The 12,806-nt window shown below is 47.5% G+C and overlaps 1 protein-coding gene across 7 annotated transcripts in view; it reads left to right on the forward strand.

Moving 5' to 3' along the window:
• Window positions 1-12,806, forward strand: part of GULP1 (GULP PTB domain containing engulfment adaptor 1) — a 498,186-nt gene that overhangs the window by 398,581 nt on the left and 86,799 nt on the right. For all 7 annotated transcript variants that reach the window (XM_063932726.1, XM_063932725.1, XM_063932723.1 and 4 more), the window contains one exon: window positions 4,000-4,116. In XM_063932726.1, the coding sequence (XP_063788796.1) occupies window positions 4,000-4,116 (117 nt within the window). The remainder of the gene's footprint in view (window positions 1-3,999; window positions 4,117-12,806) is intronic.

The following is a 12,806-nucleotide window of genomic DNA, read 5'->3' on the forward strand; positions in this document are numbered from 1 at the left end:
TACGGCAGACAGCGTGCCCTTATTACACATTACGGTAGACGGCGTTCCCTGTTTTACACATCACGGCAGACAGCGCCCCCCTTTTTACACATTACGGCAGACAGCGCCCCCCTTTTTACACATTACGGCAGACAGCGTCCCCTTATTACACATTACGGCAGACAGCGTCCCCTTATTACACATTACGGCAGACAGCGTCCCCTTTTTACACATTACGGTAGAGAGCGTCCCCTTATTACACATTACGGCAGACAGCGTCCCCCTTTTTACACATTACGGCAGCCAGTCCCCCTTTTTACACATTACGACAGACAGCGTCCCCTTTTTACACATTACGGTAGACAGCGTCCCCTTATTACACATTACGGCAGACAGCGTCCCGTTATTACACTTTACGGCACACAGCGTCCCCCTTTTTACACATTACGGCAGACAGCGTCCCCTTTTTACACATTACGGTAGACAGCATCCCCTTATTACACATTACGGCAGACAGCGTCCCCATATTACACATTACGGCAGATTGCGTCCCCTTATTACACATTACGGCAGACAACGTCCCCTTATTACACATTACGGCAGGCAGCGTCCCCTTATTACACATTACGGCAGGCAGCGTCCCCTTTTTATACATTACGGCAGACAGCGTCCCCCTTTTTACACAATACGGCAGACTGCGTCCTCATATTACACAATTACACATTACGGCAGATTGCGTCCCCTTATTACACATTACGGCAGATTGCGTCCCCTTATTACACATTACGGCAGACAGCGTCCCCTTTTTACACATTACGGCAGACTGCGTCCCCTGTTTTACACATTACGGCAGACAGCATCCCCTGTTTTACACATTACGGCAGACAGCGTCCTCTTATTACACATTACGGTAGACAGCGTCCCCTGTTTTACACATTACGGCAGACAGCGTCCACTTTTTACACATTACGCCAGACAGCGTGTCCTTATTACACATTATGGTAGACTGCGTTCCCTGTTTTACACATTACGGCAGACAGCGTCCCCTTATTACACATTACGGCAGACAGCGCCCCCCTTTTTACACATTACGGCAGACAGCGTCCCCTTATTACACATTACGGCAGACAGCGTCCACTTTTTACACATTACGGCAGACAGCGTCCACTTTTTACACATCATGGCAGACAGCGTGCCCTTATTACACATCACGGTAGATGGCGTTCCCTGTTTTACACATTACGGCAGACAGCGTCCCCTTATTACACATTACGGCAGACAGCGTGCCCTTATTACACATTACGGTAGACAGCGCTCCCCTTTTTACACATTACGGCAGACAGCATCCCCTTATTGCACATTACGGCAGACAGCGTGCCCTTATTACACATCACGGTAGACAGCGTCCCCTGTTTTACACATTACGGCAGACAGCGTGCCCTTATTACACATTACGGTAGACAGCGCTCCTCTTTTTACACATTACGGCAAACAGCGTCCCCTTATTGCACATTACGGCAGACAGCGTGCCCTTATTACACATTACGGTAGACAGCGTCCCCTGTTTTACACATTACGGCAGACAGCGCCTCTATATTACACATTACGGCAGACAGCGCGCCCTTGTTACACATTACGGCAGACAGCGCCTCCCTTTTTACACATTACGGCAGACAGCATCCCCTTATTACACATTAAGGCAGACAGCGTGCCCTTATTACACATTACGGTAGACAGCGTCCCCTGTTTTACACATTACGGCAGACAGCGCCCCTATATTACACATTATGGCAGACAGCGTCCCCTTATTACACATTATGGCAGACAGACACACCACACACACACACACAGCCTGTCACCTACAGTCACACCACACACACACACAGCCTGTCACCTCCAGTCACACCACACACACACACAGCCTGTCACCTCCAGTCACACCACAAACACACACACACACACATCCTCCCCCCCTCCCCTCCCGCCAACTTTACCTCCAGGAGAGCTGTAGCAGAGACGGACGCAATCACTTCCAGCGTCCTGATCCGCCGCTGCAGGCACAGTGCTTCTGCAGACAGCGCGGACCTGCAGGTGTTGCCGGCAGTCCTGCGCCCTCAGTGCACATGCGCTGTGTGCTAGGCACCGCCGGCACACACCTAGTTACGGCACTGAAAGATCGTAACATGTATAGCTTGGAGCAGAGAAGGGGGGGGCATGATAGAAACTTTCACATATATCAGGGGTTTTATCAAGGTCCAGGTGGGAAACATTCTTTTATATATACTGATGAAGTCAGACAGACGAAACGCGTTGGGTCTACCTCGTGACTCTCCATATTAAGATAAGCAGGAATCTCTCATTTTTTATACTGTATATATTTTTTATCTCTTTTTTTTTTAACCTAAATATGTCGTTGTAGCCCTTTATTAATATTCAGTGTCCTGCAACTCCCCTCCATATATTTCATATTTTAGCTGTATGCTTATATCTTGTTTTTATTATCGTATGTGGAAATAAATTTGTTGTTTAATTTTTTACCCCAGCACTACATTTTTTATTCCAATTCTTCATAGATATTTTTATTTATGAAAACACCACCGGTCGCCGATACCCCTATCCCTTTGTCCCTATTGACTTTCCACAGAAAAAAAACACGATCCTGTATAATTTTGTCACTTCCTCAGTTCTGAAAATAATTAGGAGATTTATTGCACCTTTGAAAAATGACAATCAGAGCTGTCACCCATAGCAGCCAATCAGGTTCTAGCTATCATTTTTCTAGCACATGCCAAAACATGATAGCCAGAATTTGATTGGTTGCTATGGGCAAAACCCCTACTTGTCTGCTTTAGAAGGTTTCATACATCTCTCTTACGTTTTAAAACACATTGCTTGCTATGGAGAATGTAATTACTACCAAGTCCAAATGCAAAATCTATTCTTCTCATAGCCGGGAACAGAGGAGAGTCCTGGTTACTTACTACCTGCTTTCTGCGCTGCGGACGGAGCTTATACTGGTCCCTGGTGAGTGCACTTAGGGGGTCATTCCGAGTTGATCGCCCGATTTTTGCATCGCAGCCATCAGGAAGAAAACCGGCAAAACTGCGCATTCGTATGCACCACAATGCGCAGGCGTGTCGTACGGGTACAGTGCGGATCGGTGCTGGGCGATGGATTTAAGAATCGTTGCCGATCGCAAGATGATTGACAGAAAGAGGGCGTTTATGGGTGTCAACTGACTGTTTTCTGGGAGCGTTTGGGAAAACGCAGGCGTGTCGAAGCGTTTGGAGGGCGGATGTCTGACGTCAATTCCAGGACCTTCATCGCTGGAGTCACTGCACAGGATAAGTAACTGCAGGGCTGGTCTTGTTTTACACAATTCAACTCTGGAATAAAGAAGGGTTATTCTCGGATTATTACTGGGTCAGGGGCAGTGTGGATGGGTTACCTGGGTTGATGCAACTCGGTAACCGTTCACAGCATAGGGTATGGTGGCGCGGAGAGGATCTCGTCTTCCAGAGTCACCTGCGCACCCACCCCTGATGCTGCCGCAGTCCCCGCCCCTTCGATGGTAACCCGACCTGGAACCAGTTCTCAGTGTCCAATTCCGGGTCGCACCCTCGAAGGACCAGTTTCCAGTTCCCGGGTGCAACCCAGCATTTGCGATCTGACAGCGGTATTAGCAATAACTGCTTAAGAATAACAAGGGACAAATTCATCTTTAAGTGATTTATTTATTTTAGTTTATTTGCCCCGTTCTCCCTGTTTTGATCATGTTAAAAATGTATTTGTCAACGTGCAACCAAATAAAAGTGTAACGTGCCTTAAAAAACATGTAACTGGATAGAATGTTAAAGTAAAATGTAATACCCATTAAACATAAATGTATAGAGAGGATGTGATGACTGATCTGATTCTCTGGTCACAGGGATTGCAATAACCTGAACGGGGTACATAGAAATACTGTAAGGTGAGGTGAGTTATTACAGAAAAAATAACGTACGTGTCATTTCTTTAAAGGCCGAGGAGATAACGTTAACGATTGGACAAGCTTTCGATCTGGCATACAGAAAGTTTCTCGAGTCCGGAGGGAAAGATGTTGAAACGAGAAAGCAAATAGCCGGACTGCAGAAAAGGGTAAGATGGGATTTTACTGCTCGAATTGCCAGCGCGCCAGTGACTGACCAATGAGTATGCTGCAGCTTGCCGCAGAACCGGTTCCCAGATTACTGGTGGGACACGACAGAACAGCGTAGGAGCTATGGGAAATACAAAAATGAAGATATTGACAGTTCCACATCCTCCCATTAACAGAGACAATAGAAGTTAATATAACTTGTCTTTCAGATTGTGTGGGGGATATTTATCAAATCTTGGAGAGAAATAAAGTGCCAACCAATCGGCTTCCAACTATCATTGTACAGTCTATGTTTGAAAAAAATAGAAATTGATTGATACTTTATCTCTCTCTAAAATCTGATAAAGCTATGCTCTGTCGGAAATTAGCAGTAGGTATAACTAAAGCCAAATACAGACTAGCCATTTGTGTGTACCCGGCGATATTTGCGGCGGCGGGGTGCCGGGATCGGCAAGTGCATACACACTTGCCGATGCCGGCGTGAAGGAAGCGACGGCGTGGGGGGAGTGGGGGCCATTTTGCAGCTGCAGCTTGGCCATCGTTAGCAAGGTCCTCCCTTGGCTGGACTGTTCAGACGAGGGACGGGATCGTTAGCGATGCGCAGGAGCGAGCATCGTTAACGATATTGAACGTACACGCTGGACGAGATAGTAAAAGATATCGCTCAGAATGGCTCTTCTGAGCGATATCTTTTACTTTCTCGTCTAGTGTGTATGGGGCCAAGATGGCCGCCACACAATACAAGTAGCCCAATGTTGCAGCATGCGGGGACTCAAAACCGCTGAATCCTAATTAGTCAGACATGCTGAGAAATCTGGTCAGAGGATGACAGCGATCAGCGGTGGTCAGTCACCTCCAAAGTCGAACAGCCAGAAGTGGTCCACACAGTATATTATCAGTGGACGATGACCTCATCATTCCGTGCCGGGGTCACTCCGACTGGCTGTTATTAGTTTGGTAAAGTGCAATTGTTCCGGTCATTTTATTAGCCAGTATTTTGTTTATAGGATACAATCATTGCATTGTATTGTGTTTTTAATTACTCATTTGACGAGCTGCGTTTGCTCAGATGTCACACTGTATTTTTACATTAGTAAAGCTCTTTAGCTTAGGGGGTAGTTGACTGCAATGCACAGGTACGTCGCACGGGTACAAAGCGGATCGCCGCTCAGCGATGGGTTGTGCGAACATCCATTCGCAATGGCATTCGTAAGGAGATTGACAGGTAGAAGCCGTTTATGGGTGTCAACTGACCGTTTTTCTGGGAGTGGTTGGAAAAACGCAGGCGTGTCCAAGCGTTTGCAGGGCGGGTGTCTGACGTCCATTCTGGGCAAAAACAGGCCGAAGTGATCGCAGCGGCTGAGTAAGTCCAGAGCTGCTCAGAAACTGCACAAAGTTTTCTTGTAGTGCTCGGCTGCACATGCGATCGCACACTTGCAAAGCGTAAATATACTCCCCTATGCGCGGTGACTATGCTAACGCAGGACTGCAAAAAACTGCTAGCGAGCGATCAGGTCTGAGTTAGGCCCAGTATACTGTAACTTATCATGTAAATGGTATGAAGTGATGTTATCTGGCATACATCTTATGAGTTGTGTGTTGACCACGTAACGTTCCGTCTATGTTTTACAGTAGAATACCAGTCAAAAGGAATTATATTATTCGATGTACAGTGATAGTAAAGGTTAGCCATGTTTAACCGACGCCCCAGTTACAAACCAAACATAGGCAGTATGATACCTTTCACCGATAATATCCCGTATGGCTCTTGTGTATCATTAATACATTTTTTTGGGGTGACTGTTGAATTCAGGCAGCTGCGGCAGTGACAGCATTTGACACACCCGATGCTGTACCTAAATTCAGTAAAAAATATGTGCGGTATGAATGGGTGTGGTTCATCAAATCGACAGTGTCTAGGTCGACAATGTTTAGGTCGACCACTATAGGTCGATAGTCACTAGGTCGACATGGATGGAAGGTCGACAGGGTTGCTAGGTCGACATGAGGATTATTATTTTTTTGGTGTCGTTTTCTTCGTAGAGTGACCGGGATCCCAAATTAGTGCACCGCGTCCCCTTGCATGGCTCGCCATGCTTCGGGCATGGTGCCTTCGCTCCGCTACCACTTCACTCGGCACACTTTACCGTTCCAATCGTAGTCCACGTGGATCGTTAAGTATGAAAAAATTCAAAAAAAGAAAAAAATGTGAAAAACTCATGTCGACCTTTAGACCTGTCGACCTAGCACATGTCGACCTAGAAACCCTGTCGACCTTCCATCCATGTCGACCTATAGTGGTCGACCTAAACATTGTCGACCTAGACACTGTCTATCTTCAGATCGGATCCCGGTATGAATATCAGGCCTTGACTATCTCCTGAAGACATAATGTAACCATGGTCTTACATATTGATGATGTGGAAGCTACAGAATGTTCTGCACCAACAGTTACAGTATGGCGGTTCTCCTCCTGTATTACTAACTTTTTGCCGTAGCCTTTTTGTTTTTGTGTAGACACAAAAAAACTAGACAGCACTTTAATAAATAAAATTCTACTGACTCTGGGGGTAATTCAGACCTGATCGCTCGCTAGCAGTTTTTTGCAGTCCTGCGTTCACATAGTCGCCGCCTACGGGGGTGTGTATTTTAGCTGTGCAAGAGTGCGATCGCATGTGCAGCCAAGCGGTACAAACAGATCTTGTGCAGTCTCTGCGCAGCCCAGGACTTACTCAGCCGCTGCGAACACATCAGCCTGTCCGGGGCCGAAATTGACGGCAGACACCCGCCCTGCAAACGCTTGGACAAGCCTGCGTTTCCTCAACCACTCCCAGAAAACGTCAGTTGACACCCACAAATAAAGTGTAAAAAGAGCGTTAGATGGTTAAATGAGTGGTCTTCTAATTATAAATATAGATATAAACTGTGGCACCTGTTAAAAAAAGTATTTTTTAGGTTAGTAAAAATGTTTACTCTCCTTTATGGATAATATGGTGAGTGGTGGATGATGTTTACCAGGTTAGCACAGTCCGTTTTTGCCCTTACTTTCCCTACCTCTAAAAGGTTTCGTTGGTGAGTCCGGTGAATAGTCCGTGACTGATTGGCGTGTCAGATTCCCACTGCACGTGGAGTGGCCGCTGCGTCCAGCGGCCGCTGTCTTCGGCTGATGACGTCACTCCTGCGGGCGACAAGTGGCAAACGGATGCGATGGTGTTCTTTGGTGTTTGCGCTTCCACTCCTGTAGTTTCCAACGCGTTTCGTGCGGCTAGCGCACTTAGTCATGGATGACTAGCTCACTGAAAGATTGTTTATTTATACAAATAACTTTATTGTTCAGACCGGAAGTTCCGGCCGGAAATCTAAAATTAGGTGGTAACCATGTGCTAAAAAAGGAGTAATCCTCCAGTTTGATCCATTTAATAATAATTTAATATAGATGGTATAAAATAATTAAAAATTAAATTAAAATAAAGGCGCCACGTTTATATAAATAAAAATGTATATATGAAAATATTATTAAAATTTGTTAAGTAAAAAGATATTAAGATAAACAGGCTTTGAACTCGAAGTCTATATTTAATCCTTGTGGTTCCAGTGTTCTCTATTCGTAGATCCATCGACTCTCACGTTGTCTTAATTGTGTTATTATATCCCCTCCTCTCCAATTTTTCTAATCCCGAAGGGTTTTTGTTATGTACTTGAAGAAAGTGGTTGGAGACACTAGGGCCCTCATTCCGAGTTGTTCGCTCGCAAGCTGCTTTTAGCAGCAGTGCACACGCTAAGCCGCCGCCTACTGGGAGTGAATCTTAGCTTAGCAAAATTGCGAACGAAAGATTCTCAAAATTGCGAATAGAAATTTCTTAGCAGTTTCTGAGTAGTTCGACACTTAATCTGCCACTGCGATCAGTTCAGTCAGTTTCGTTCCTGGTTTGACGTCACAAACACACCCAGCATTCGCCCAGACACTCCCCCGTTTCTCCAGCCACTTCCACGTTTTTCCCGGAAACGGCAGCGTTTTTTCGCACACTCCCATAAAATGGCCAGTTTCCGCCCAGAAACACCCACTTCCTGTCAATCACATTACGATCACCAGAACGAAGAAAAAACCTTGTAATGCCGTGAGTAAAATACCAAACTTCTTAGCAAATTTACTTGTCGCAGTGCGGACATTGCGCATGCGCATTAGCGACTAATCGCTCCGTTGCGGGGAAAAAATAACGAACGATCAACTCGGAATGACCACCAATATCAAGTACATAACAAAACCCTTCGGGATTAGAATTCATAGTTGTTGAACATATCAAGAAAAATTGGAGAGGAGGAGATATAATAACACAATTAAAACAACGTGAGAGTCGATGGATCTACGAATAGAGAACACTGGAACCACAAGGATTAAATATAGACTTCGAGTTCAATGCCTTTTTATCTTAATATCTTTTTACTTAACAAATTTAAATAATATTTCTCTGACGTCCTAGTGGATGCTGGGAACTCCGTAAGGACCATGGGGAATTGCGGCTCCGCAGGAGACTGGGCACAAAAGTAAAAGCTTTAGGACTACCTGGTGTGCACTGGCTCCTCCCCCTATGACCCTCCTCCAAGCCTCAGTTAGATTTTTGTGCCCGAACGAGAAGGGTGCACACTAGGTGGCTCTCCTGAGCTGCTTAGTGAAAAAGTTTAAGTATAGGTTTTTTATTTTCAGTGAGTCCTGCTGGCAACAGGTTCACTGCACCGAGGGACTAAGGGGAGAAGAAGCGAACTCACCTGCGTGCAGAGTGGATTGGGCTTCTTAGGCTACTGGACATTAGCTCCAGAGGGACGATCACAGGCCCAGCCATGGATGGGTCCCAGAGCCGCGCCGCCGGCCCCCTTACAGAGCCAGAAGACTGAAGAGGTCCGGGAAATCGGCGGCAGAAGACGTCCTGTCTTCAATAAGGTAGCGCACAGCACCGCAGCTGTGCGCCATTGCTCTCAGCACACTTCACACTCCGGTCACTGAGGGTGCAGGGCGCTGGGGGGGGGCGCCCTGAGACGCAATAAAAACACCTTAGATGGCAAAAAATACATCACATATAGCTCCTGGGCTATATGGATGCATTTAACCCCTGCCAGTTTTTCCTTAAAAAAGCGGGAGAAAGGCCGCCGAGAAGGGGGCGGAGCCTATCTCCTCAGCACACAAGCGCCATTTTCCCTCACAGCTCCGCTGGAAGGACGTCTCCCTGACTCTCCCCTGCAGTCCTGCACTACAGAAACAGGGTAAAACAAGAGAGGGGGGGCACTAATTTGGCAGATTAATCAATACAGCAGCTATATAAGGGAAAAACACTTATATAAGGTTATCCCTGTATATATATAGCGCTCTGGTGTGTGCTGGCAAACTCTCCCTCTGTCTCCCCAAAGGGCTAGTGGGGTCCTGTCCTCTATCAGAGCATTCCCTGTGTGTGTGCTGTGTTTCGGTACGTTGTGTCGACATGTATGAGGAGGAAAATGGTATGGAGGCGGAGCAATTGCCTGTAATAGTGATGTCACCCCCTAGGGAGTCGACACCTGACTGGATGGTCTTATGGAAGGAATTACGTGATAGCGTCAGCACTTTACAAAAGACTGTTGACGACATGAGACAGCCGGCAAATCAGTTAGTATCTGTCCAGGCGTCTCAAACACCGTCAGGGGCTCTAAAGCGCCCGTTACCTCAGATGGTCGACACAGACACGGACACTGACTCCAGTGTCGACGGTGAGGAAACAAACGTATTTTCCAGTAGGGCCACACGTTACATGATCACGGCAATGAAGGAGGTTTTGAACATTTCTGATACTACAAGTACCACAAAAAAGGGTATTATGTGGGGTGTGAAAAAACTACCCGTAGTTTTTCCTGAATCAGATGAATTAAATGAGGTGTGTGATGAAGCGTGGGTTTCCCCCGATAAAAAACTGCTAATTTCTAAAAAAATATTGGCATTATACCCTTTCCCGCCAGAGGTTAGGGCGCGTTGGGAAACACCCCCTAGGGTAGATAAGGCGCTCACACGCTTATCAAAACAAGTGGCGTTACCGTCTCCTGATACGGCCGCCCTCAAGGAGCCAGCTGATAGGAAGCTGGAAAATATCCTAAAAAGTATATACACACATACTGGTGTTATACTGCGACCAGCAATCGCCTCAGACTGGATGTGCAGTGCTGGGCTGGCTTGGTCGGATTCCCTGACTGAAAATATTGATACCCTGGACAGGGACAGTATATTATTGACTATAGAGCATTTAAAGGATGCATTTCTATATATGCGAGATGCACAGAGGGATATTTGCACTCTGGCATCAAGAGTAAGTGCGCTGTCCATTTCTGCCAGAAGAGGGTTATGGACGCGACAGTGGTCAGGTGATGCAGATTCCAAACGGCATATGGAAGTATTGCCGTATAAAGGGGAGGAGTTATTTGGGGTCGGTCTATCGGACCTGGTGGCCACGGCAACGGCTGGGAAATCCACCTTTTTACCCCAGGTCACCTCTCAGCAGAAAAAGACACCGTCTTTTCAGGCTCAGTCCTTTCGTCCCCATAAGGGCAAGCGGGCAAAAGGCCACTCATATCTGCCCCGGGGCAGAGGAAGGGGAAAAAGACTGCAGCAGGCAGCCTCTTCCCAGGAACAGAAGCCCTCCCCCGCTTCTGCCAAGTCCTCAGCATGACGCTGGGGCCTTACAAGCGGACTCAGGTACGGTGGGGGGTCGTCTCAAGAATTTCAGCGCGCAGTGGGCTCACTCGCAAGTGGACCCCTGGATCCTGCAGGTAGTATCTCAGGGGTACAAATTGGAATTCGAGACGTCTCTCCCTCGCCGGTTCCTGAAGTCTGCTTTACCAACGTCTCCCTCCGACAGGGAGGCGGTATTGGAAGCCATTCACAAGCTGTATTCCCAGCAGGTGACAATCAAGGTACCCCTCCTACAACAGGGAAAGGGGTATTATTCCACGCTGTTTGTGGTACCGAAGCCGGACGGCTCGGTAAGACCTATTTTAAATCTGAAATCCTTGAACACTTACATACAAAGGTTCAAATTCAAGATGGAGTCACTCAGAGCAGTGATAGCGAACCTGGAAGAAGGGGACTATATGGTGTCTCTGGACATCAAGGATGCTTACCTCCATGTCCCAATTTGCCCTTCTCACCAAGGGTACCTCAGGTTTGTGGTACAGAACTGTCACTATCAGTTTCAGACGCTGCCGTTTGGATTGTCCACGGCACCCCGGGTCTTTACCAAGGTAATGGCCGAAATGATGATTCTTCTTCGAAGAAAAGGCGTCTTAATTATCCCTTACTTGGACGATCTCCTGATAAGGGCAAGGTCCAGGGAACAGTTAGAGGTCGGAGTAGCACTATCTCAAGTAGTACTACGACAGCACGGGTGGATTCTAAATATTCCAAAATCGCAGCTGATTCCGACGACACGTCTGCTGTTCCTAGGGATGATTCTGGACACAGTCCAGAAAAAGGTGTTTCTCCCGGAGGAGAAAGCCAGGGAGTTATCCAAGCTAGTCAGGAACCTCCTAAAACCAGGCCAAGTGTCAGTGCATCAATGCACAAGGGTCCTGGGAAAAATGGTGGCTTCTTACGAAGCGATTCCATTCGGCAGATTCCACGCAAGAACTTCTCAGTGGGATCTGCTGGACAAATGGTCCGGATCGCATCTTCAGATGCATCAGCGGATAACCCTGTCTCCAAGGACAAGGGTGTCTCTCCTGTGGTGGTTGCAGAGTGCTCATCTTCTAGAGGGCCGCAGATTCGGCATTCAGGACTGGGTCCAGGTGACCACGGATGCCAGCCTGAGAGGCTGGGGAGCAGTCACACAGGGAAGAAATTTCCAGGGCTTGTGGTCAAGCATGGAAACGTCATTTCACATAAATATCCTGGAACTAAGGGCCATTTACAATGCCCTAAGTCAAGCAAGGCCTCTGCTTCAGGGTCAGCCGGTGTTGATCCAGTCGGACAACATCACGGCAGTCGCCCACGTAAACAGACAGGGCGGCACAAGAAGCAGGAGGGCAATGGCAGAAGTTGCAAGGATTCTTCGCTGGGCGGAAAATCATGTGATAGCACTGTCAGCAGTGTTCATTCCGGGAGTGGACAACTGGGAAGCAGACTTCCTCAGCAGATACGACCTCCACCCGGGGGAGTGGGGACTTCACCCAGAAGTCTTCCACATGATTGTGAACCGTTGGGAAAAACCAAAGGTGGACATGATGGCGTCCCGCCTCAACAAAAAACTAGACAGATATTGCGCCAGGTCAAGGGACCCTCAGGCAATAGCTGTGGACGCTCTGGTAACACCGTGGGTGTACCAGTCAGTGTATGTGTTCCCTCCTCTGCCTCTCATACCCAAGGTACTGAGAATCATAAGAAGGAGAGGAGTAAGGACTATACTCGTGGCTCCGGATTGGCCAAGAAGGACTTGGTACCCGGAACTTCAAGAGATGCTCACGGAGGACCCGTGGCCTCTATCTCTAAGAAAGGACCTGCTCCAGCAGGGACCCTGTCTGTTCCAAGACTTACCGCGGCTGCGTGTGACGGCATGGCGGTTGAACGCCGGATCCTGAAGGAATAAGGCATTCCGGATGAAGTCATCCCTACCCTGATCAAAGCCAGGAAGGATGTAACCGTGCAACATTATCACCGTATTTGGCGTAAATATGT

The sequence above is a fragment of the Pseudophryne corroboree genome, chromosome 7, assembly GCF_028390025.1.
Source record: "Pseudophryne corroboree isolate aPseCor3 chromosome 7, aPseCor3.hap2, whole genome shotgun sequence".
Taxonomy (NCBI): Eukaryota; Metazoa; Chordata; class Amphibia; order Anura; family Myobatrachidae; genus Pseudophryne; species Pseudophryne corroboree.